At 37.0% G+C, this 27,171-nt stretch overlaps 2 protein-coding genes across 6 annotated transcripts in view; one reads left to right on the top strand and one right to left on the bottom strand.

Moving 5' to 3' along the window:
• B3GALNT2 (beta-1,3-N-acetylgalactosaminyltransferase 2) overlaps window positions 1-24,701 on the top strand; it is a 38,954-nt gene extending 14,253 nt beyond the window's left edge. The window contains exons 5-12 of one of the 5 annotated variants that reach the window (XM_044001658.1): window positions 1,121-1,216; window positions 6,447-6,557; window positions 8,437-8,515; window positions 13,003-13,186; window positions 15,374-15,499; window positions 16,249-16,408; window positions 17,157-17,213; window positions 21,994-24,701. In XM_044001658.1, coding sequence (XP_043857593.1) covers window positions 1,121-1,216; window positions 6,447-6,557; window positions 8,437-8,515; window positions 13,003-13,186; window positions 15,374-15,499; window positions 16,249-16,408; window positions 17,157-17,213; window positions 21,994-22,128 — 948 coding nt within the window. In that variant the 3' untranslated portion in view covers window positions 22,129-24,701. Of the gene's footprint in view, window positions 1-1,120; window positions 1,217-6,446; window positions 6,558-8,436; window positions 8,516-13,002; window positions 13,187-15,373; window positions 15,500-16,248; window positions 16,409-17,156; window positions 17,214-21,993 lie in introns of those variants that run through there. The other 4 variants (XM_044001659.1, XM_044001660.1, XM_044001661.1 and 1 more) reach the window with 4 other exon arrangements.
• Window positions 23,309-27,171, bottom strand: part of TBCE (tubulin folding cofactor E) — a 94,167-nt gene continuing 90,304 nt past the window's right edge. The window contains exons 16-17 of the mRNA XM_044001657.1: window positions 23,703-23,794; window positions 23,309-23,538 (exon numbers count right to left, since the gene is read on the bottom strand). Of these exons, the coding sequence (XP_043857592.1) occupies window positions 23,446-23,538; window positions 23,703-23,794 (185 nt within the window). The 3' untranslated portion in view covers window positions 23,309-23,445. The remainder of the gene's footprint in view (window positions 23,539-23,702; window positions 23,795-27,171) is intronic.

Below are 27,171 nucleotides of genomic sequence, written 5' to 3' on the forward strand. Positions count from 1 at the left end.
CACAATCTAGTATTATTACTAGGAGAAGAGCCTCATCAAGTTAATAGCCAATTAGCATATGATTCCATCTGTTATGCATCAGTTAGTCTTCTATCTGGGAAATCCTCTAAGTGATCTGAGAGTTGTAGTCCTTAGTACTTCATCTATAATTAGGACCTGCTGTAACTTGCCAACATCAGATACGTAATTGTCTTGGTATTAGATGAAGATGTGTCTGCCGCTCATTATACTGAATGAGCCCAATTCATAAGTATAGTGCTTTGGCCATATTATTGATTTGACCTTTAGCTGTTCACTGTACATGTTATATAACTGGTGACAGGTTAACAGTCTCTGTTCTAAAGGAACTTCTAGCTTAAGTCAGTACTGGCACAAAAGCTCCACAACAAAACTATATTCATATCCACCACCTCCTCCCACCAAAGTCATAGGACCTTTTTTTGCATGTAAGTCAATGATGTTCACACCTACTTCATTGAAGAAGCAAAAACATGTAGCATTTGTAAAAGCTAATATTTAACCAAAAAAAATCCTAACAAAAAATTGCAATTTTGGAAACCTTGTGTCCTTGTTTAATGAGATGCTGTGCCTCAAGTCAATGTGTATGTAATATTAAGCATGTAAATAAATATACTATTTTGGGTAAAAAAGAATGGGTGAGTGTTCAAAGGAAATAAGCTGTTTAATGAAAATCAGCCATCTTTATATCCCCTTGGCTTGGTTTTTGCCTCACCTTCTCTTGATGTAGGATATCACTCCCCTAATTCTGCTTTTGTTTGACAATACCTCACATACTCAGCTGCTTGGGCACAGTTTTACATTCTAAATTAGAATGAATTACCATTTTAGTTTGAAAACTAAGTGATATATCATTGGCATAATGAAGGGATATTATAGGGAGATTCAGTGTCCTAATCTGATAATAGATGGAAGAGTAGAAGTGAGGGGTCTGGGGTTGGTAGAAACTAATGCTAATTCAACCAAATAGAATATCATTATTCCTAATGATGGGGGCCCAGGGGCGGGCAGACTCTTTGTATTATTATGTATAATGATGAAGAATGACTTTGTCCCCTGACTTTTAATGATCCCGTTATCAACTTTTTTTCTCTGCCCATAGGAAGCTCTCCTTAGTGCTCGTTTCAGTCCCCCCAGCTGTGGAGTACAAGTCAACAGACTGTGGTACAAGCCAGTGGAACAGTTCATTTTGCCAGAGGTATGAGGTGGAAAGAGAAGGCTGAAGCACTTGTAGTGCATTTGGGCAAGGAGGGTGATGACCCCTGCTGTGTATTGATCTAACTTGGGCTTACAAACTGCTGTACCAGCATCAATGTTTGAGCTGGGAAAGAGTTCTTAGCCATGTCCTTACCAGTCTTCTTTATCAGGAGCAGTAGGAATGAAACTCAATTGCAGGGGCAGCTACGTGGTGCAGTGATAAAGTATCAGCCCTGGAGTCAGGAGGACCTGAGTTCAAATGTGACTTCAGACACTTGATGTTTACTAATCATGACCCTGGGCAAGTAACTTAACCCCATTGCCTCACCCAAAAAACCCCCAAAAAACTCAGTTACAAATTTTTGATAGTCCCATCAATGTTAGTGAAGTTATTAGAAGATTTTGAGTCCTTGCATTATGAGCACTGTAAATAAAGATTTGCAGGCTGAAGTTGGGCTAGTTTTTATGTGTCTAGAGTTAGTCTTATCCAGGAAAGAAATAATGAGGCAACTGTGACTATATATAGTAAGCTCTTGCTGCTTGTACATAGGGATTTCATTCTGTTCAGTGGAGAAGAGGAGAGCAGAGGCAGTGTTCTGGTTCAGTCAAGGTCCTCTCATAATGGGTTGTAAACACTTGACAGTATGTGGTTCTGCTTGACAAATAGGTACCTTTACCCAAGACAGGACTCTTTCATACCAACCTAGATACCTCCTAAAATGCTTTGACATTTGGCCTGTGAGCTGATTTGTGAAGTAACTACACTTGTACTAGCTGGATGTATCTGGCTTCTCAGTTCACTGCTCTGTGATTGACTGGACAGCATCTGGTGACCCTGTCAAAAAGGAAAGGAGGAAGAAACCAAATCGCAGTTCTTCATTACCCACTAGGCAAAGTATTACTGCCCACCCTCCCCCGGTCTTAGAATAGGGATGAAGACAATTTCTCAGTGCACAAACATTGTCTTCCCCTTGTCAACATCAAGGATTATGCATCTGGAAGTATCAGTGCTAATACTGCGGGTGACATTTTTGGTTATTCGGGGACTTATGAAGACCCTAAAAACTGAAGTTTTGGCCTAATTTTGTAGCTCTTAGTCCAATGGACTTCTGCTGATTTTCTTAGGTATGCCAAGTAATACTGTTGCTCTTAAAAAGTTTTCTACCACAAATCCATTTATATTCTCTTTGAAACTAGATCATAATATGCTAAATTTTAAATATGAATTCCAGTTTTGCTGCATCAGACTTATTAGCACTGAATAAGAATAGTTATGAGCAGCTTGCATGGATAGAGTCAGCAGAGAATGCATGAGTGAGAGACAAACAGGCTACTTTCTTCCATGTAAGAGAAGGGAGTATATGATTGGTTCATCATTTTATTCCCTCCTGGGGAGTTCGCTTAATAGCATGCCAGGGTAGTATGTCAGCAGTATAGCTTGTCAAGTAAGCAGATCTCTTGAAATGTTTTCACTGAAATTTCATTTCAATGCAGTAACTCACTGAGGCATATAAATCTCAGTATGGGGTCAAAGAGGTACATAAAAGCAGCAGCATGTACCACTTAAAAATTGCTTAGCCTAATTTCATATTTCCTCAGCATAAAAACCAAAACTAATCTTAATACTTAAAAAATTAGACTGTTTTGGTTCACTTGAATCAACTAGATACTTATTTTATATTATCTATGTATACCCTGTTTTTGCTGAGGAGCTAAAATCCCCTATTGATAATCTCTTCTCACCTCTACTCTACCTCTTTTTCGTCAGTTTAAAAAAAATTATTAATGCATTTCATTTTGACAAAACAGTTCCCCCATCCCCAGAAAACCCTTATAAAGTACATTCCCTGTGAAATGGCTTATCTTTTTGTTAACAGAGAGGTGTCTTTTAAATTTGAGAGAATGATATTAACCTTGCCTATTGCCTTCTGTCTCTAGTAAGGATGCTCAGTGTACCTTTTTTAAAAATTAGACTTTGCAAATGTACTTCTGAGTTTAAAAATCTGTTCCAAAATAAAATTTAAATCATGAATTATTTGTATTACCTTTTTCCTGAAATGTTTGTGTTGTTTTTCATGAAATAAAATTATTTTCTGAGAATTGTGAAAATCTGGTATAAAAAACCCAACAAACTAGCCATTAGGTTAGTACTTGGGCGTTGCACAGAGTAGCTGCTTTTAAAAATGTTTGTTATTTGAATTAATTATGGTGATTTTTTTAATAGAAAATTTTAAAATGTTTACAGCCTTTAACCTCATTTGTAGAATTATTTGTTGCAGACCTTGAGTTTATAGAAAGAATAACTTCATTAGTAAATATTTATGCCTTTATAGGTTATCTAATTTGAAAGTAATAGAGAAGGTATTTCAGAGAAATTGTATTAAATTAAGACCTCAGTTCTGTCCATCAGACTTTTGACAACCCTCTTCATCTAGAAGGCAATAGGGAAACCCAGAAATGATGTTGCCTCTAATTCCCACCCCCAGCCCCCCAAAGTTGCTATGAGCCCTGAAAATAGCAAGCCTACCTGCTATAGAGTTAGAACCACCCTTATGCAATAGCTTACTGATTTAGAATTATGTGCCAAATCAAGCTAGTCAGTTTTGCTTGCTTTATTATTAGCTTTGTTAAAGGAGACAAGGGAAAGGTGAAAAATGGTGAGAAATGACAGTTGACATTGAATGCCGGATATATTAGACCTAGAACTGTCAACTGTAAAGCTGATGGGGCTATTTAGTTTAGGGGTGAATGAATATATGATATCTCAGCCATCTTTAATATCAGTCAGAGCAGACCTTTTGCTGAGTTCAGGAATACAAAAAAAGGGCAAAAACTCAAACAGATTCTGCCTTCAAAGAACTTGGTGTTATGAAGGAGGGAGAGAACATACATGTGAATAACTGGGTGCATACAAGATTCAGAGCAGATGGAAGGTGATCTGAGAGGAGAAAATACTTGCAGCTACAGGCTAGGGGGAGAATGGAGAGACATAGGTAAGCATCTGCACCCACCCCCGTTGGAGGAAGTGAGATTTGACCTGAGTTTTGAAGAAAAAGAGAGAAACCAAGAGGCAGAAAGAAAGGAGAGCATTTTAAGCATGAAGAGTAGCCAGGGTAAGATGGATCTAGAAATGCAGTGTTGTCTGTGAGGAATAGCAAGTTGGCCAGTGTAGCTGTGTCTCAGACAGTGTGGACTGGGATTAAGTATAGGAAGAAGCCCAGTTGTGAAGAGCTTTAAATACCTAAAGGAGGACTTTATATTTGATCCTGGAACCTTTAGGAGTCTTTGGAGTTGATTGGTCACACTGATGCTTTAGGAAGGTCTCTTAGGCCACTGAGGTGGAGGACAAATGAGAGTGAGGAGAGACTTGAGACAGGGAGACAATATGGAAAAGCTATTGTAATAATAGAGGTGAGAGGTGGTAGAGGCCTGAGCTAGGGTGGGGGCTGTTTGAGTAGAGATGAGGAGGGACATACAGGAGAGAAGTTGTGAAGGTAGAAGTGAGAAGATTTGGCTACAATTTAATTGGACGTGTGGGGATTGAGAGTGAAGAGTTGAGGATGACACCAAAGTTTCAGGCCTGGGTGACCAGAAGGATAGTGTCCTTGACAACAATAGGAACTTGAGGAGAGAGCTCAGAAGAAAAGAGGAATGGGGGAGGGGGAGTTTGGTTTGGGGTTTTGTTTTTTGGTGGTTTTTTTTTTTTTTGACAAACTTGAGTTTGAGATGCCCAGAATGCAGTTGGTGATGTGGTACTGACCTTGAGGAGAGATACTGGGGCCAGATACACAATTCTTGGAACAGTAGCGATCTTTGAACTCCTGAGAGCCAGAAAAAAGAAGAGGACAGAACTTTGGGGCACATGGGTGATCAATCAAGGATAATGAACATCGGTGTATAGTGAAGTGAGCAGAGCTGGGAGGATATTAGGCATAGTGACAGCAGTATTGTTCAGTGAGCAATTGTGAATGACTTAACTATTCTCAGCAATGCAATGATCCAAGACAATCCCAAGGAACTAATGAGGAAGCTTGCTATGTACCCCCATAGAAAGAACTGATAAAAAGAACACTTGTGGATTGTACATATATAACCTGGTTGCTGTCTTGTGGAGGGGGGGGGGGAGGGAGGGAGGAAGGGAGAAAAATTTGGAACTCTAAATCTTATGAAAATGAATGTTGAAAACTACCCTTACATGTAACTGGAAAAAATAAAATAAATGTTTGTTGCTTTAAAAAAAAAAAAGGAATCAATCAAGGAAATTGAGAACTAGGGAAGACCAGGAAGGGGAGAACCAAGAAAGAGAAGTGTCATGAAAATGTAGCAAGAGAGTATCCAGGAGGAGATGATCAACAGTCAGATACTGTTGAGGTCAAGAAGAATAATGGCTGAGAAAACACCATTTGATAAGGCAATTAATAGGTCATTGGTAACTTTTTTGAGAGAGCATTTTCAGTTGAATGATTAGATCAGAAGCCAGGTTGCAGAGCAATGAGTGAGCAGAGAGGAGGTGAAGGCACCTATTGTATATATATCACTTTCTCAAAGAGTTTAGCCAGGCTTAACAGGGATAGAGAGACAAAGCAAGGTTTACTTTTGTTGTTGTTGTTGTTCAAGAATGGAGGGAGATACGGGTCTCCAGCACGGAAGGAGCAATTGAAGATTAGAAAGTGAGTGGGGATGACAGTGAGGACAGTCTGTTGGAGAAGACTGGGAGAGGCTGGAACCATATGGAAGGGTTAGTCTTGGCAAAGAGAAAGGCTAACTCTTCACTAGAGACAGGAGTGGAAGAGGGGGAAGATGTCCGAATGCTGAGAGTTGAGAAAACTTCTTGATAAAATGGGCTCAGTTTTTTCACTGATATATGATGTCTTTAGTGGAGAGAGTGGGAAGAAGGTATCATTATCATCCTTTAAAAATATAATAACTGATTTTCATAAAGATCCCTCATCATTCAGAAGAAGTACTGTGTAGCACCCTCTTTAAAAAGGTAAGGAAATGTCTCGTACATGTTTGGAAATTTTAAATATAGCATGGTTAAAGTTAAAAAGTGACAATTGGATAGATTTTGGTCTTTTAGAAAACTTACACAGTATATTCTCTTTTTCAAGGTTCTTTTAATTTGATAAAATCTAGATTATTTAAAGACATAGCACAATTATTCTTTTTATAATTTTTTTCTTTGTGGAGTTTAATCTAGAGGTTTACTCTTTCTTTAAAAACAACAACAGAGCTTTGAAGGCACAATTGTGTGGGAGAGCCAGGATCTTCAAGGCCTCGTGTCTAGAAATCTTCACAAAGTAACAGTGAATGATGGAGGGGGAGTTTTCAGAATCGTTACAGTAAGTCATACTTTCTAGATTTGCAGGGCAGAATTTTAGAACAGTTATAAGTTTTCATACCAACTGATTATTTATTTTCCTTTTTGCCCAAATCCTTTCATTGGGAAACAGTATTCTGTGTTAGAACATGTCTGATAATAGATAGAGCGGTCACTATATAGCATATCAAGACCTGAAAGGCTAAAAACATAGCTGTCACACATGACTTCATAAATTCAAATATAATGAATATATTACTGTAGTATAAAATGTCTTTATGTAGTGAATTCTCTGAGTGGAAAATATCTCTATTTTCCATAGTTTTTCCAGTGAGACTTCTTTATGAATCCTAATTCATTGCTTCTAGAATCTTCATTTTCTGTCTTACCAGGCTAATTATGCTTCTTTTTAAATAACCACTTGACAGGAAAGTCTACAATGAAAACTGCATGTGTGTTTTAACATGTCATTGTTAAAGGAATTTGGGGACTTGGAACTTTTGACAGGTTTAATAAATTAAAAACTTCCATTTTGTTTCTTTGATTTTAGTAAGTATTTTGGAATTTGGGGGAGTGAATGATAAATCAAGAAAGCTTTAAAATGTGCAGATACCCAGATGATCTATGACTTAGCCAAAGGAAAGATCAGAAGTCCTAAGAGTTTTCCAAGTGCACTTAGAAGTTAATTGTCTTACCTAAAGCCACACAGCTAGTAAGCATCAGAAATAGAATTTGAACCCAGTTCCTTATTTCAGGGAAGATCTCCCATGGGCCAAAGATTTATACTCTGTATCCCTGAATTCTGCTGCCTTGGCAGGGCATTTTCCCATGCTCCATCAGAAACTGAAAATGTAGAAAGTTGAATCCAGTCAGTGTGCCCTATTACAGAGTCTGACCAACAAGCCCTGGACAAAGCTGTAAGTTTTTAGCATAGTCATTGAATTCAACTATTTTTGTGGCTGCAAAATTTGAATCTCTTAACATCAGTCTTCTTAAGACATTTCTTCAGCAATCAGTCTTCCTTAGCATTTTTGTGGTAAGACAAGGTTAACTGTAGTCCCACTGAATGCCGGCAGTAGGCCAGCTTTAAGGCATTGTTTCTGGCAACATCTTTTGGAAAGATTGAAGACTTTAGGGATAGCAATGTGGCAAGCTAAAATTTAGGTGAGCAGGAATGACACAATGAAGCACTTTTAGACAGGAAGACCTGTTTTGGAAAACAGCATCAGCAGAGAGCAGACTGGTGTGAAATCATGGCATTGGACAGGTGTAGAGTAGTTAAAGCCACAGTGTTAGAGATAATTGCTAGGTGTACGTCATGTAGAGAAGACTTCTCTGGGCTTATCAGTGTTTTTTAATGCAGTGTCATGTTAATGACTGCACTTAAAGACATGTTTAAACTACCCTGGCACAGACTGTTTAGAAGACAATCTGAGCCATGAATGTGTCTTATATTCTAGCTCAGTGGGAATTTTGACTTTAAGAAGACAAAAAAAACCAAAACAAACAAACAAAAAAGTCTGAGTTACTGAAAACACACACACACACACACACACACACACACACACACACACACACACACGAAGATGGGGAAGGGTGTAAGCTAAAATGGCATTCAGTTTTGGACTTTGGCAATAGCAAAAACAGGGCAATATGACTTTGTGTCAGGTGACCCTGGAGGAGATTGAAGATGTCTGTGGTGCTGTACTCTAATTAGATGAAGAAGCATGAAATGTACAGTGTGTCATAGTGATATTAATTCATCTTGGTGCCTCATGAACTTAAACAAATGTTTGCTCTGAGGAAATATTCTGGTTTGCGAAAAATACTTTTGAAATATAGATAATTCCTTATAATAAAACATGCTGACTGTTTCATTCTTTATTAATTTCTTTTTCTAGGCTGGTGAGGGAGCCTTGCCTTATGAATTCATGGAAGGTGTTGAGGGAGTAGCTGGAGGCTTTATTTATACAATTCAGGGTAAGTTTACAGACCAAACAAATTAAAAAGCCCACTCAACTTCTTTGGCCTAACTCACACCATCTAGGGTTAAAAAGCAGATTTTAAAGATAAGGGAGAAGCCTTTTGAGGATGATATGTCCTTGCCCACTGGTCTTTTTTTTTTTTTTTTTAAATAAAAAGAGATGCCAATGACTATAAAAGGTCAGAGAAAGACTTCTGAGATTAAGTACAATGGAACTCCATTTTACTACTGTTGTCAGGCTTGGTACTAACACCCATGTTAATAGAGGCCATTCATGCCCCCAGGCTTTCATGGTGAGTAGTGCCTATGTTTTGGGCAAAATAAAATGAAGCATGGCATTTACAGACCTGTCTGATATGTTCTTCTAGAGGGGTTCTGCCTTTATTCTCAGAGCTTCTCAGGTTACCTCCCCAGTGTCCCCATGGGGAAATAGATTGAGGTAAGTATAATAACCCCAATGTTACATGAGTGAATTGAGTGGTTAATATTTTTTAGCTGGATCTAAGATTTGGTTCCTTAATCCCAGTCCAGTGTTCTTTCCAGTAGGTAACACTGCTAAGGAGGGAAGGAACCCACTTAGATCATCCAGAAGAGGTTGGCTAGATTAGCTTTGGTGTAGAACTGTGAGGAAGTTGAAGAAGTTGAAGAGTTTTCCCAAAGCACTTGCCACTGAAGGGATATATAGGTAGAAAATAGTACTGTCCAAGATCTTCCTGTGCAGTCCTAAAATTTGGGATTTTAATGCTGTCTATAGCAGCTTGCTTTCTGAGGGCACTGACACCCCTGTTTTGGTAAAAAGAGCTTTTCATGTCTTTTGAGATTATTGTTTAGAGAACTTCTGAAGTGTCTCCCAAATGACTAACTTTTGAAAAATGTAAGCTCCAGGTCTTTATATCTGTATAAGAATGAAACGTCTAAACAAAAATTCATTTGTCCTTTTCATTACTCTCTCAAACTATATGAAGATGACTGACTTGGCCAGACTCCTTCTAGCCTGTTGTTTTCCCCTTTATTTTATCGCTTTGTTTTATTTGTTTTGTTTTTTGTTTTTTGTTTTTGTTTTTAGTAAGGCAGTTGGGGTTAAGTGACTTGCCTAGGGTCACACAGCTAGTAAGTGTTAAGTGTCTGAGGCCGGATTTGAACTCAGGTACTCCTGACTCCAGGGCCGGTGCTCTATCCACTGTGCCACCTAGCCGCCCCTATCGCTTTGTTTTAAAAATTAAGTTTTAATTTTTTTTTTGGTGAGGCAATTGGGGTTAAGTGACTTGCCCAGGGTCACACAGCTAGTGTTAAGTGTCTGAGGCCGGATTTGAACTCAGGTCCTCCTGACTCCAGGGCCGGTGCTCTATCCACTGCGCCACCTAGCTGCCCTTTTTTTTTTTTTTTTTTTTTGAGGGGAGGGGAGGGGGAAAATATTCTTACAGGAGATCTGGCTGATTTTGTTGTCTTGGCAGGAATCTTGTTACTCTTGCCCTTGACTCCTGGCAGTCAGCTCTGTTGTGCACAAGGGAATATCTGCTGTTATCATGGAGGGGGAAAGTTCGTTATTTTTTAATATTTTACACAGGATATTTTTCCTTGAAGAGTAAAATAACTCAGGCTTTGAGGTGAAGGAAGGAACACCAATTTAGTTAGTGATGTTAAAACAGATAAACTCATGAGGTTCATACTAAATTTTGCTCTCCTAGCAAAACATTAGGCTATTGCAGGATTTGCCTTGCTTTGTCATTTAACCAAAAGTAGTTTTGCAACAGGATATCTGGCCTTGAATTATATTGATTCAACCTTATAAATACTGATCATTGGGCATAGAAAACTCACAGGCTAAAGGGAGAATAGGAAATTTTGGAAGAAAATAGAGGGGATTCATTTATTTTCATCATAAAAATAATTGCTCTCTGTTCTCATTAGTTTTGATACAAGCCAGAATAAATTTGAGCTTATGAAGTTTAAGGATAGCCTTTTTGCGTTTGGGATTTACAGGTTTTAGAGCAGCAGCAATTCTTCCCAGAGCACAGGGCTTTACTTAAGAAACAGGAGAAGGGTTAATCCAATACTGTACATACCTCTCTTTCCAGCAATTTTTGGCTGCTGATATTCTCAGGACATCTGCTCTCCTAATTCCAGTCTTCTCATTGCAAGTCACTTCTGCCAAGTTGGGCTACAGTCAAGTCTATGGCTTATGGCAAGACTTTTGCCTTTCCTACAATCATCATTGCACTCTGTCTTGCTTTATTTATTACCTTTTGTGGCAGGATTTATTGGCAGCCATGGCAGTACAATCACTGCTCACTAGCACATGGTGATGCAACCAGATTTATGAGACGAGACCATTGCCATGCTATTCCTTAGTGCCCCACCCCAACTTTTTTCCCTTCCTTAAACTCAGAGCCTTCTTTCTTTTTAGCCTTAGGATATGATCACTAACATCAAAATTTTCTTACATAACCTTCCCTTGCTCCCATTCTTTTCCTGTAGAGTATCTGAATTCCACAGAAACACAAAGGGAAATGTTACTTTAAGGAAACATGCTATGTAACACTATATTTATCCTAGATGGGAGGAAATTGTTTAGTTTACAAAATTATTCAATATCAGTTTCCTAGGAATAGCTGTCCTCCCAAATGCGTTTGATTTTTAATAATGTTTACACTTAGTTTATCCAGCACTCCTATATTGTACAAAGTGGGTGACAGATTTAGTGAAAGTAAGTTTGTGGCTTCTTAGTCGTAAGGGACTACATTTCCCCTGAGAATAAGCAAAGAGACTAATCAAGACAATAGCTTCAGCAAGAGAGCAGGATAAAAAAATGAATTCATAGAAATCATCAACATTTGTATAAAATACTGATTTTTTAAAAACATGAAAATTACTAACAAGAAATTTCTTTGCAAAAAAAGCCCTACAAAATACATAAAATACTTGAGAGTTAACTTTCCAATATATGTGCAGGAATTAAATACAATTACAAAACACTACAGAAACAAAGGAAACAAATAATTGGAGAGATAACCAATGTGCTTGGTTGGATCATACCAATATAATAAAAACAGCAGTACTATGGAAACTAATTTACAGATTTAACGCTACACCAATAACTCAAAAGGGGTTGTAGGGGGTGTTAATGCTTTACAAAACCAGACAAAATAAATTAACTTGGAAGAATAAAAGGTCCAGCAATTCAAGGAAAATAATGAGAAAAAATACAAATGAAAGGGGCATTGCATTACCACACCTCAAACCATTTCATAAAATTGTAGTCATCAATGTATTTGGTACAGGCTTAGAAAAAGAGATAATATGTCAGTGAAACAGACTGGTTAAGCAAGAAGCAGCAATTGAAAATATCCCCAGTGTTGGATAAACTTAAACTACTGGAGGAAGTTCCCCCCATTTGACAAGAGAAGTTGGGAAAACTGGAAAATAGTTGGGCAGAAATTAGGTTTAGATTGACATTTTATGCCATGCATGACAGTAAGCTCAAGATGGATATGCTATAAAGGTTCTAAAAAAGAATTTAGAACAGAAGAACATTTTTGAAATAACGCCTCTAAACCCACTTTCAGTTTTTGGAGTTTTAATATCTCTGTTGTGACTTTGGTTTCTTATAACTTTTATCTTCCCTCCTAAAAATATTTTACATTCACATTTTAATTAAAGTTAAAAGGAATGATCATGGAACATAAAATTATGAGTTGGAAGATCATTTAATTCAACTTCCTCATTTTATAGAGAGGGAAATTAAGGTCCAGAATCCAAACTTTGTCACTCTTATACTGGTGCTCTTTCTGGTATTTGACTCTGCTTCCATGAATTTAAAACAAAATTAACTTCAGGATTTTTTTAGTTTCTTGATATGCCATGAGACTGGTAATAATTTGAGATGTAGTGAACTAGGGGTGGAGAATTACCCCATAAAATTGGTGGCTGGACTTGAAGTTAGGAAGACTTAAAGCTAAATAATATAGCTATAGAATTTTGTTTTTATTTATTTATATTTACACACACATACATATACCTACCTCTTAAGCCTCAATTTCTTCTTTAGTAAAATAGGAGCAGCACCTATCTCACAGGGTTATTTTGAGAAAAGTATTTTGTAATGGACAGGTAGGTGGCAGGAGTGGATGGAGCAATGGGACTAGAGGCAGGAAAACCTGAGTTCAAATTTAGCCTCAGACAATTTTACTACCTGTGTGACCTTGGGCAAGTCATTTAACCTCTTTTCCTCAATTTCCTCCACTATAAAATAGGGATCATTATATCACCTATCTTATAGAGTTGAGAGGATCTAATGTGATAATTGAAAAATGCTTAGTATAATGCCTGGCACATAGTTGGAGCTTAATGAATGCTAGCTATTAGTATTATTAAACTATAATACTGTATATAAATATGAACCATTATTACGGCTTATTAGCTTTTTAAAAAAACTCATTAGCTTTTGTAGTCAGTCTCTCACACTTTCATTCCTCCTTTTCAGAAGGTGACACCCTTTTACAAAACCTTCAGACACGCCCAGAAAGGTTTATTGATCACATCAATAACCTCCATAAGGAGGATGCCTTATTGAAGAAGGAGAGCAGCACCCATGGTGACATTGTTTTTGTGGACATTGTTGACACCTACCGAAATGTTCCTGCAAAATTACTCAACTTCTATAGGTGGTAGGTTATAAAATACTTTGTGATTGGGTTTTGTCTGACTTGTGTAGAAAAACTTGACCTGTTCCCAGAGAGTGACACCCTGGGATATAAACCAATTGTGCCTCAGTTTTTGTTAAGGATTGCCATTCCAGAACGGCACATAAGGTAGCAGATTAGTGATTAAATTACAAGAAATTAACAAAGTAAATGGTAATATAATTTTAAGGAGATTCTCACCAACACAAATCAATCAGTAGTATGAACAACCAGGCAAACAAGCTGTGTGCACCCCTCAAGTGAAAATCAGTGAGGTTAAAAGGGGTCATATTTTAGTTGTCTACCTTGAAACAGTGAATTATTTTGCTACTCAGAACCCTAAATTTGCCCAGTGTGCTTGTCTTTATTTCTTTGTACTTCCTTGCCTTCTTAGTGTATGAAAAAAGCACTAGACTTAAAGCCAAAGAATTGTCTTTGCTGTCATGAACTATTTTAATTCTTTATCCCTCCAACATTAGAAAATTCCAGATTTAGATTCAGTGTTCTTTACAACCCAGTCATGTTAATAGCTTACAGTATTTACAGTGTTGTCTTGAAATTCATTTGTTATTCCCTGCTTGCTTAGGATTCCTTAGTTAGCTCACTCTTACTCCATTATTATAACTATTGGTACCAATTACAGATCTGTTGTATGCTACCTGTATGCATATATGCTATATGCATGTGGAACTGTGATTAGAATTCAAATCCCAACCAACTTTTTTATTTCTTAAAACCCTAATCCTAAGCTTTTATTTCTTTCCTCCTCATTGAGCCTCAGCTTTCTTCCTTTCTCTTCCCTTAACCTTTCCCAGTACACAGCACCTCAGATGCTTACTATCTGGCCCAGAGTACAAAAGTACTTGAGACAAACACAAATTATGTATAAGGGATGGCTTGGAAGTCAAAGATGATGACAAATTTAGGTATCTGAAGATACAACAGAGTTGGGACAATAGAATGTCATTTTTCAGAGTTACTAGTGGGTCAGAAACTCGGGCATGACTTAGTGTGGGGAATCTGGGGGATGGTTATGGCCAAAGTTAGGTAGTTACAAGACCCAAGAATTGAGTTGTTTTTGCATTAGTCCCTCATTCTGCATGTGGTTAGCAGTTATCAAGTGTTTCAGTTTGTAGGAGGCATTAAGGTTCAGGACTTGAAGAATAATTAAAGTATTTTGAAAACACAAAAGTATAATATAGATTTGAAAATATGTTATTGAAGAAAATTTAATTTAAAAATTTTAGAAAATATTGTTAGTGTATAATCCTGGAATCAGTATAATACTTTGAAAAGGATTTGGCTCTTTTGGGGTTTTTATTTAAAATAATATTTTAAAGCCTTTTCAGATAGTACATAAATAAAATTTGACTCCCTATATGTATTTAAACTATAGAGATCCTGGGGGCAGCTAGGTAGCACAGTGGATAAAACACTGGCTCTGGATTCAGGAGGACCTGAGTTCAAATCCGGCCTCAGACACTTAACACTTACTAGCTGTGTGACCCTGGGCAAGTCACTTAACCCCAGTTGCCCCGAGACACACACACACACACACACACACACACACACACACACACACACACACACACACACACACACACACACAGAAAAAGAAAGAAAACAGACTATAAAACAGAAAATAAAGGTTAAAAAAAAAGTATGCTGCTTCTATCTGCATTCAGACTCCTTCAGTTCTTTCTCTGGAGGTAGATACCTATAGATAATTGAGCGTTTACCTAAGTTAACTACAATTTGAGTCAGCTTTATAGGTAAACATTTCTTTATTTGTTACCCTTATATCAAAAATACAGTGTGGATCTTTTTCAGTTCTATTAGTATCAATAGTAAATTTATAATCACTAGCTTTAGTATAGCTTTATAAATTTAGGGTGGAACTGGAATATCGATCCAACCATCTATCAGCTGGTAGAACTTTCCTTTGATTTTTTAAAAATTCAGCCTCCAACTTCCAATTATTTTCTTAATAAGATTATGAGATTTTGAGAAAGCCATTCAGTATAAAACGATTAAGAAGTATTCAAGTCTCCATCAGGCATTCTCTGTTCTGTTGTTGGTCATATTATCTTGTTGCTGTGTTTCATATAGATCGTCACTGATTTGTGTGTGTATGTGTGTGTGTGTGTGTGTGTGTGTGTATTTTGGCACCAGGACTGTGGACACAACTAGCTTTGATTTGTTGCTGAAGACAGATGATGACTGTTACATAGATTTAGAAGCTGTGTTTAATAGGATTGCCCACAAAAACCTGGACAAACCAAATTCTTGGTGGGGAAAGTGAGTAAAACTTTTTAGCCTACTGATTTTCAAGTAATTGAATATAATTACTTTGAAGTGAATTGTGGTGTTATTTTCACAAGAAAATGTGGTTGTGAAATTTAATTGCCTTATTAGTCTCCTAGTGGTAATTTAAGGGAAAAAAAAACATACCAGGCTTCTACATTTTACTGCCTGGTGGGAAGAGAAAAACAATTTTGGATAGATTCTATTTGCTAATATAACACCCCGTATGTCATTTTCAAGTTAATAAACTGAGGAACTTAGCATACAAGGGAGTCTTTTGACTTTTTCCCATTTTTGTATCAAAAGAGCCCCCTTAAAATTCATTTAGAAAACTTTAGTCAACACTGTTCATACTCTGAGACCTTAGAGCATTCACTAGGCATATATCTCAAAGAACTTAAAGACAAAAAGTCCCATATACAGCAAGTTGTTGAACAAAATTGCATATATAAAATTCAGCATTTGACTTTTTTTAAAATGACCTACCTATGTATAAGAAGCTATGTTAGGCGTTGAGGGTATGGAGAGTAGAGAAAAGAGAACGAAGAAAATACAACAGTGTTCTCCTCAAAGAGCTGGCTGCTTAATTATGATTTTGCTTGTACTGAAGAGAATTTTCTCATCCCTCTGTCTTTATCCATAGTAGTTTGGGGGTTGAGGTAGTAAATGGAGGGAAAAGTGTGATATGGTTGGTTCATCTATCCAGCAAGCACAAAAAACTGACACAATTATTTTGGTCTAAGCTTCAGATTGAATTGGGCAGTTGACCGTACAGGAAAGTGGCAAGAATTAGAATACCCCAGTCCTGCTTATCCTGCCTTTGCATGTGGGTCAGGCTACGTTATCTCCAAAGATATTGTTCACTGGCTAGCAATCAACTCAGAAAGACTAAAGACATATCAGGTAAGCCATAATGTGTTAGTTGAGATCATGATAAATTTAAGAATGGTTTAAACTGAGTTTTATCCAGTGCATTCTGTCGTCGTTGGCAGTGGCACCAAGGAGTGTGGGAATAGTAGACTAGGAGTCAGGACATATAGTCCTGCCACTTATATCCATGTGACCTTGAGTAAGTCAATCTGAGTACAATGAGTGAAGCTCTATATAAATAAAAGCTGGTATTGTTAGTCTGTCTTAGTAAGATTGACCTCAACTCTACTTAGTTTCTCTATAATAATCTTGTTGTGGCTTTAATGGTATCCATGGATTTGCCTAAACCTTTCTTGAAACTTTTTACATTTTCATCCTGTATTTACAAATGCAGTCCCAATAGAATATCAGAATTGAACTGAAGTTCACTGTTCCCTGGAATAGAGGTTATTAAAGAGAGTGTTTTTACTTGCTTCTGGTTTTGACATTGTAATTGATCACTCAGTAGAGTAAAAATTGTTTTACTTTATTATCAAGGCCACTGAGAATTTTAGGATTCATTACATTCTTTATACTTTGAAAAATGTGGATGCTCACCTTCCTATCCATTCTATAATAATGAGATTTAGAATTCCATATCAAAAAGGTAGAGATTGGAAATAAACACACAAAAAAATGTGTATCACATGGTTTTGACCTCAAATTCATTATTTCCACAAAACGTGGGCCTTGTCCTTTTTAAATTGTTTTTTGTCTTTTGGTGTTTGTGGGCACATTGTAGGGTGAAGATGTGAGCATGGGCATTTGGATGGCAGCTATAGGGCCTAAGAGATACCAGGTGAGCAAATCTGAGGGAGTATAAATGCTTATCTATCATCACAGGCAGTTCCCTGAACCTATCAATTTCCTCTCCTGTAATTTAAGGATAATAACTTTTTTTTCTATAAACTGTTGTGGAGATATCTTTGTGCAGGTAAAACCCCAGTCTATCTCCTAAATTCCAGTTCCGCATTTTTATACTCAGCATAAAACAACTCAGAATCTTTGCCCTTAAACCTGTTTCTTTTACAGTTTCCCAATATCAGTTGAAGGTATTACCATCCTTCTAGTCACCTAGGTTTGAGACCTCAGTCTTCCTTGATTTTTTTTTCTCCCTTCTACTCATAGGACTGCTACCTTTGTTCAAACCCTTATCACATTTTGTTTGCCCTACTAAAATAACCTAAGTGATCTTTTTGCTTTCCAGATTTTCCCCCTCTATAGTTCATCCTCTCTATATATCTACCAAATTAATCTTTCTAAACCACAGGTCTGACCATGAAAATCTACCTCTCATGAAGTTCCATTGGTTTCCTCTTGCCTCTAGGACAGAATAACAACTCCTCACTCTAGTATTTTAACCCCTTTACAATCTAGCCCCAACCTACTTTTTTTTTTTGGCTGGGCAATGGGGGTTAAGTGACTTGCCCAGGGTCACACAGCTAGTAAGTGTCAAGTGTCTAAGGCCGGATTTGAACTCAGGTACTCCTGAATCCAGGGCCAGTGCTTTATCCCCAACCTACTTTTGCAGATTTATTTCACATTTACCTTACAGTCAGTCTTCTATGTGCTAGATTCTGGACTGGGGTACAAATGTAACAATCCCTGTTCCCAAGGAGCTTAGACAACAAGTATATGTACATGCAGGTATATGTGCATATATACATATACATATACATAAACACACACACACACACACACACACACACATATTTGGAGGCATTGGGAAAAGCTTCATGTGGGAGATGGTTCTTATGTAACTGGGATGCATCTTTGCTTTTAGCCAAATTGATCTATTTACTACTTCCTGAACTCATTTTGTCTCCCATTTCTGTGCCTTTGTAGAAGCTGTCCCTCCATGCCTGGAATTCATTCTATTCTCATCCTTGATTCTTAGGATCCTCAGTTCAAGGGCTACTTCCTTACACAGCCTTTATTGAACCACCTTAGTGCTTTCTTTCTCCTCACATTATCTTGTTTTCAGCTGTTCTTATAAATTGTATGTTTTCAGTAGAATGTGAGCTCTGGGGGGACAGGGATTCTTTCATGTTTTTGTACCCCTAGCATAGTGCATTAGTCATGCTTAATCGGTGTTTAATCAGTGTTTGGAGAATTGTTGAATGTGCACGAATGACCCAATCTTCCTGAGTCTGATGAGAAAAGTGCTTTGTAAGCAAAATCTCAAATCAGAAATGACTTCAGGGGCTATCTAGTTCACCTTGAACCTGAATAAGACAGACCTCTTCTACAACCTACCAGTGGCCATTTAGCCTCTGCTTGAAGTGAAATACAACCCATTAACTCCTTCTAGAGACTGCCCATTTTGTTCTTGGTAGTGCTTGTTGTTTGGAGTTTTTTATTTCTATCAAGCTTAAATATCCCTCTTGACAACTTCTGGTCTATTACCACTAGTTCTGCTAATGCAGAACAAAGCAGACAAGTCTTGTCCTTTTTTACATGATGGTTTTTCAGCATGTCTTCTCTTCCTATGCTAAATCCCTGGATTTTTCAACCAGTCCTCAAATGACACGAACTTGAGTCCCTTCACCATCCTGGTTTTCCTCCTTTAGACACTATCTCCGGCTTAGTGTGACTCCCAGAACAGTATTCCAGCTGCACTATGAACATATCAGAGGACAGTGTGACTGTCATCTCCAGATCCCAAGGCACTGGCCTTTCTTAATGCTACTTCAGATCACTAGCTTGTTTTGATTGCCATATTACATTGCTAATATATCGAACTTGCAGTCCACTCAAACATTCAGATACTTTTCAGATTATCTAACTACAAGATATTTATGAAATTGATTTTTGAACCCCAGTATAGGACTTTACATTTACTCCTAATAAATTTTACCATTAATAGAGTCAGCCCAGTCAATATTCTAGCCTTTCAAAATGTTTTTGGGTTTTGGCTCTGCATTCAGCATATTATCTAGTCCTGCTATCTGTGGCCTTCCCAAATTTAATTATTAAGCAAATCATTAATGCCTTTCTAAGACTGATAAAAATGTTGGGTTTTTTTTTGTTTTTTGTTTTATTTTTAAAGGCATTCTATCAAGCAAATGTCCTTATTTATAAAATGGGGACTTGGACTAGAAAGATGGCTCTAAGGGCCTTCCAGTTCCAAATCTGACTGTATGATCTCCTTATAAATGGACATGGGAAATCAGTAAACATTTCTTAAGGGCCTACTATGTGCCAGATACTGTGTTAAGTTTTGGAACCATTAATGACTACTTTTTAGGTCTTGGATGGCCATTCAACCAGTTCTAAATTCAGCTACCATTTTCTTGCCCATGTCTCTGTATTGTACACAAGAGTAACCTGAAAAACTGATAAATGCTTTGCTAAAGTCTAGACAAACCCTATCCAAAGCAGTCTCCTTGTAATCTGGGTCTTGTTCAAGGTGGTCTGGTGCTTTGAGTGAGGAAACAGAATGAAATGAAACCCTTGTAGATCATCTAAATATTAATAAAAGGCAGTTTACTTAGCTCTGTCATGTAATGTACATTTGGGAAGGATACAAAGTTTTGCCTTATAATTCTGATTATCTATGATCTCATTGGTACAGATATTCCTAAGAGTAGTAAGCTATAAGCCAACTATGCTTTTAAAAATATTTTTATTGATATCTTTTCTGTTTTTACCACCTTAATTTATGAACATAGCCCTCCCCTTCCCTCTATCTAATGAGCCATCCTTTGTAACAAAAAGTTCATAAAAATAAAGGGGAAAATGTTGAGTAAACTAATCAATACACCAATCATGCCTGACAGGATATATGTAGTGATCTACCTCAGAGGTATCAAACACACAGTCTGCACATCTGTCAAAACCAAACCTGATTAAAATGTAATTGGGAAATATTTAACAAAATAAAAATACAATAAAGTAAATAACATTACATTTTAACATTGTTGTGCAGCTTGCAGGGATTCTAATGTATGGATTGATGGCCCCATTTGTATTTGAGTTTGACACCACTAGTCCACATCCATAGTCCATCCCCCTCAACCTCCCTCCACACACACACACCTATTTTATTTTTTGTTTGTTTTTTGGTGAGGCACTTGGGGTTAAGTGACTTGCCCAGGGTCACACAGTTAGTAAGTGTTAAGTGTCTGAGGCCAGATTTGAACTCAGGTCCTCCTGAATCCAGGGCCGGTGCTCTATCCACTGCGCCACCTTTTTTTTTGGGGGGGGGGAGCCACACACCTATTTTAAAAATATTAAAGAAGTACATTTTCTCACCTCTCTGAGCTGAAACTTGGTCGTTTAAATTGTACAGCGTTATTTTTTGTTTTTTTCTTTGTTCTTTCCATTTAAGTTATTGTAACAGCTGTTTGTTGTTTTCCTATTTCTTACTTTCCTCTACATTTGTGCCTGTCTTGCTGTGCTTTTCTGAATACTTATTGTTTCTTAAAGTATAGTTATAATCTGTATTATATTCACGTATGATTCGTTTTAGTCATTCTTAAATTGATAGTCATCTGCTTTTTTTCAGGTCTTAGGTAACAGAATAATGCTTCTATGAATACTTTTGCTCTATATTGAACTTTTCTTTCTGTCTTCAAGCTCTTTGGGATATATACCTAGTGAATATATACCTAGGTCTAAGGATATGAACAGTTCAGCATAATTCCAAATTATTTTCCAGAATAGTTGTGAACCAATTCCCAATTTGACCAATTACTACAATAGTGTAGTAATGTGCCTGTCTCCTGCAGCCCCTCCACTGATTATTTCTGATCCATACCATCTTATTTTGCACAAATCTTATCCTTGTCCTCTAATAAATTCTCCTTCTCCCTCTAGCTCTCTTAACACCAGTGGACTGTTTATTAGTTATGAAGTGCCCAGCCAGGTTGTCATATTACTGGCCCATTTCCTTATCTTGTAATACATACCTCTTTCATGAATTTAGAGTTTTGTTATTTTTATGAAAAATCTCAACAGGTTAGATATCCCCAAAGAAAAAGATTTTAATGCCACATTCTAATGGTCATTGAAGGAGAGTAAATTACATTTTTTTTCTTTTGAGTAAAATGTACAAAAAAAAGAAAAACAGCTTACCTATTTTAATTCTGTGGTAACACGTAAGCTATACTTTTCAGCTGATAAAGCCAGAGAGAATGAAGGTTCATATCAAATTGCATAATATTTATTGATTTGGAGTATATTTTTTACACTTAATTTTTTAAAAATTAGATTGCACAAAAACAGTTTTCATTTTGTTTAGTATGAGGATTAAAAATTACTCACTATCCCAATGTTAGGTTTCAAGTTTTCTTCCAGAACCCCATTATCACTGCCTCTTCAACTCATTATGTCTTAATTGTCTTTAGTCCTATTCTTTCCCATTTTGAGTTCTTTTCTATCCCTTTTACAACATCTTCTGAATATTATACGCGTTTAACAACTGTGTATTCCCTATCTACTCTGAAAGTGAAATTGAAGCTTCTGTTGTGGTAGAACACTGATGTTCTCCATGCTGAGTATCGTACAACTCTTTTGAAACTTCATCTGTCTTAGTGACCTGCTATTTCAATATATCTATATCTCATTTCCACAAACAGGACAGTCTTTGGTTGTGTGAGAAGACCTGTGAAACTGGAATGCTCTCTTCCCCTCAGTATTCTCCACAAGAGCTCACAGAACTGTGGAGGCTGAAGGAAGTATGTGGTGACCCATGCAAGTGTGAGGCAAGATGATAATTATTTAAACCTGGCTGTCTGAAAACCTGGAGTGAAAAAAACATGAAGGTGTACTAGGAAAATTCAAAGTTATGTTACGGGATGAGACTTCTTTCAAGGGGCATTATGTTGGTGCTTTTACCTATAACTGATGGAATATTTCTTGATATTTGCATAGAAGTTCCCCTTTTAAAAGTTAGCATATGCTGAAAAATTAACTTTTTTATGTCTAAGCCGTTTTGAAAATACCATAATTATAAAGGAAAAAAAGTCCTTTTATTTAAAAAACAACGCACTACTTGATTACTTACAGTTTAATACTATCTGTCCATCACTTAGGGTTGTGACTTGGCTAATTGCTGAAATCAGTCATAACTGGTAAAGCAGCAATCTAAGTGGGAGTTCCACTAGGAAACTGTCTGTTTCTTGGTAGGGAAATTAGCTTGCCTGCTCTGGAAATGAAATGCTGACAGCCATCCTTTGTGGTTACTTAACACTGAGCACAGATCTAGCAGGTAGCTGGAGAGGGGAGTTTGCAGCCTATAAATTTCAACAGGCATACAGTATTGGGTTCTGCTTTGGTCAGCTTCTGTTGATAAGGGCTCTTAAGGAAAATCTTCCATATCAGTCAAAAGTAAAGTATTCCTCAGGGTTTTGGTGATGATGGGGAAATAATTTTCTAAAGAACAAGTTGGTGCCCTAAAAGAATTAACCTCACTTTTCTATTTCCTGGGAGTATTTATGGCATGGCTTATGTCAGGCCTAATATTTACCTAAAACTGAGGCAATATCTAGAGCTGAATTTCAGTCATATTTGAACTTCTATGAAGATGACATTCTCAACTTACATCTAGGCTCAAACCCAAATGAAAAGCATGACTTTTTTCCCCCTCAATGCCCTAAAAATAGTACAACAGAAGGGATGTAGCAACATTAATTTAATTAGCAAAATAGTGGAACATGTGCCTCCCCATTTTAAGTGGCCTTTTCCTTAGTTGTAAATCATAATCACATGGTATCAGTAAGTGTTCATAGTGAGGTCTATTAGGAGAAAATGCAGAATTCTTATTATAGACAGTCATTTTTTCAAACATCATTAGTCAAAATAGTCATAACATTTAGGTTTTCTATGTAAAGTTGTACTATGAAGAAATTAAGTATAAAGTGTACAAAAAACATACAAACAAAAGCCAGTAAATAGGCACAACATATTTATTAGAGCTATTATACAAATGCTAGAAACAATCTTTTCTTCCACTGAAATGTGGTTTGACAAATCCTTGACATCATCGACTTTCTTGGCTTCAGTCGCACTGAATAGTCATAAGTGAATTTTTACCATCGTACTAATATACAATCTCCATTTTCAACAGAGTAAAACTGCAATGGCTGTTGGTCATTTTCTAATTCAATTTCTCTGCCTTCCATCTAAAATTGAAAAAAAAGTTTTAAAAGGTATGAGATGAATTTGCTTAAGTTGTACTCTCTCCATACAACTTAAAAGTCAGTTGCCTTCACAATCCTAAAAAATGTCCTTTGGTCAAATATGTTGTAGACTAAACTTGATTATGGGTTTTGATGAACCTACTTACTTTAGGGCTTTCGTAGGACAATTTGAGTTCTGATCCTGGAACTTTGAGTAGACGAGACAGCAAGCCTTTCACCTTTTGAATTGTCATGGACTCTGTCAAGTAGAAGAAAAGAAATTATTTCTTTCAAATTCAACAGCTAATTATAAAACCAGCTGCTCTTATATATAAAAAAGAGAGATGATTCCTAAAGTAACAGTAATGTAAGCACGCGTTTTTGTTTAACTTCTAAGCACTGAGTTGGCTTGATGTCTATATGTTCTTTGGTTGTATTAGATTAATCAGTTATTTGGGTAATGTTGAAAAGTTCATCTGTTATATAGACCATCATGTTACAGCTTCATTAACAGTTGGTGGGGTACACAGAACACATTGAGCCAACGTTTTGACCTAAGTGACCTTTGACAATGAGTTTTCATCCTGTTCCATTGATTATACTATTGTAAACTATTCCCCCACCTGCTGTAATTCTCAGCACAGAGGAAGGAATGTCTGAAATAATCAACATCCTTTGGTTTGTTTTTCTTGTCCAGCAAAAGAAGAAAAACATTTGCCAGCAAATCAGGAGAACTGGGTTCTAGATTCAGTTCTACTGGGTAAATCATTTCTTCTCTGGACCTCAGTTTCCTTATCTGTAAATGATCTCTAAGATCCTGTTCAGCTCTGATTCTACTATTCACTAACGTGCTATATCAATGACACCAAGGGACCGTATAGCCCTGGAATTTAACTTGAATGAGTAAATGATTTGGCTTGTTAAGAAAACACAATGAACTTACTTCCAAAGACAAGTTATGGTAAATAATGGATATCTTGATTATGAAATGTTTAGTTTCTTTGAAGCTTTAGCTGGAGGCACAGCAATAGAGTGTGTGGTTTTCCTGCAATATCACAATGTACTTAAACTCAAATATTTTTCTATCAAAATCATTTTTGTAAAAGCTGTCTGTGTTTTTATGCAACTTGTGATAATAAATGTGATCTTTATTTTAGAATAAAAAATAAGCCTTTTTTCTAATGGTCTACATTCAGCCATGTAACTAATTACACTTCCAACTTATATTACCAGGAATAAAACACAACCTAATTTGTATATTATTCATACATATATATATATATATATATATATATATATATATATATATATATATATGTATGTGTGTGTGTGTGTGTGTGTGTGTGTGTGTGTGTGTATCAGGTACCACAGGAAAAAAAAAACCATCAAGGAGCTAGACTCCTAGGGATGAGCTTCACCCTTAACAGACCTGCTCTCTAGGGCCATCTGTAGTCAAAGCTTTTCCAGCATAGGACAGCCTGCCACACTTACTGGCACAGCCTTCAAAAATCACCTCCATGCCCCAAAGAGGCACCAGGGCAGGATTTTATGGAGGACACAGTGAGCTCCAATACTTAAGCAATGAGGAATTCCAACTAAAATGAGAGGATAAGATGTCATCAAGGAGATGTGTGCTATGAAGAAAGGACAGGCTGGTCTCATGGTAAAGCAAGGTATGACAGGTAGCTGGCCAGTTTGTTCCATTAATGAGCACCCTTCTGAAAGTGAGAAGGCTTCTCTTACCTCTACCCCTCTTTCATGAAGGGAGGCATGGACAAGAGTCATATGAGATGGGCTGTAATCTGCATCTTTGGAAAGAATTTCCAAATCACTGAAATCACAGCTCTATTTGAGTTTAATATGTACGTGCAGTGACTGTCACACCTTTTGAAACAATCTTGCTAGAAATGTCAGAATGGCAATTTCTGTTAACCACCACCTCATATGGATACAAATTAAATTATAATTAAGCACAGCCTTATAGACCCTTTCAGACATCTCTTTGACAAGTTATTAGGGAGACAGAAATAAGGAATGATGAATTTAAATGTATCATAAGACTATAAGAATAGTATAAAGGAGTGCTAAAATTGAGAATTTGCTGAGGACAACAAAGTTTTAAAAGCTTACATTGAAGGGAAAACAGAAACAAGGGATGGGGCAAGGACAGCAATAGATGGAGAAAAGGCATAACTATTTAACTATTATCTTCCTTCTATGTTTTTTCTCCACAAAGAAAGCACTTTGGGCTAGAAAGGACAGAATAAAAATGAGAATGTGAGAAAGTATCATGCTACCCATAGTGAATTTGTCATCAGACCAAATGAACTACATCCCAGGGAATTAAAAAGTGGCAGATTCAATTGCTTAGCCACTGTCATTAATCTTAGAAAGATAATGAAGAGGAGCCTTAGAACAAGAAAAGAATAAAAATGCTGTCCCGATTTCCAAAAAGGAACAGATTGAGATATGTAAACCATAGACCAGTTAGCCTGACTGATTCCTGATAAAATTCTAGACTGTTATTAAGGGGATATTTCATGAACACCCAGAAATGGGATCAATAATCACTAACATGATAAACTAACCACATTTTCTTCCTCCAGCATAAGGTTGAAGATGTTAGATTAGGGCAAAGCAATTCAAGTCAGATGCTATCCTTGTGGACTGAATGACACTGCAGGTAGGTGGATGTACAACTGGTTGAATGATTATACCTAAATAGTTAATGAGTTAGTGTCAATTTAGAGGGAGGTCACTTGTCATTTTTACCAATAATCTACATAAATGTGTAGATAGTGCCCTTAATAAGCTTGAAGTCTGTACAAAACTGGAAGGGATAGCTAACATGATGGATAACAGAATTTTAAAAGATCTCCCGGGGGGGGGGGGGGGGGTGTCGCAGGGAGGCAGCTAGGTGGCACAATGGATAAAGCACAGGCCCTGGATTCAAGAGGACCTAAGTTCAAATTCAGCCTCAGACACTTGACATTTACTACCTTTGTGACCCTGGGCAAGTCAACTGCCCCTCAAAAAAACAAAGAAACAAAAAAAAGATCTCAACATTCAAAATCTAATGAGATGAAATTTAGCATAGGGACTAGACCTATGATTTCATTGATTCCTAATAGGCATACCCAAGTGAGAAAATAACCTCTGCTGATATAGGTCTATACCTTCTCTTACAGTCTTAGAGACTTGCCAATGGTCACATGGCCAATATCTGGCTAAGTTAAGACTTAAACTCAGATCTTCTGCCTTTAAGGCTAGCTTTTTATCCATTAAATCATGATAAAATGGAATAGATATAAAATCATATAATAAAGTTAACAAAAAAAAATTCCACTCTACTAATTCAGGATGGGAGAGGCACAGCTAGACAACTGTTCTCGAGAAAAACATGTAGGAACTTTCGTGTCTAAAAAACAGTGTTGACAGGACAACGTGCTAGCCAAAACGCTCCTGTGCACTCCCACACTGCAGTGTCCAAAATGCATGAAGTGAGAGTCCCTTTGTGTAAGATCAGGGCTGAAACATGACTGGTAGTCATTTCTGGGCACTAAATTTTAAGAAATGTGAGCAAAAGCTGGACAAGAGGATGGGAAAGAGTCTTGATCTATGCCATACCTTGAACAG

Source organism: Dromiciops gliroides, chromosome 4 (assembly GCF_019393635.1).
Source record: "Dromiciops gliroides isolate mDroGli1 chromosome 4, mDroGli1.pri, whole genome shotgun sequence".
In the NCBI taxonomy this organism is placed as follows: Eukaryota; Metazoa; Chordata; class Mammalia; order Microbiotheria; family Microbiotheriidae; genus Dromiciops; species Dromiciops gliroides.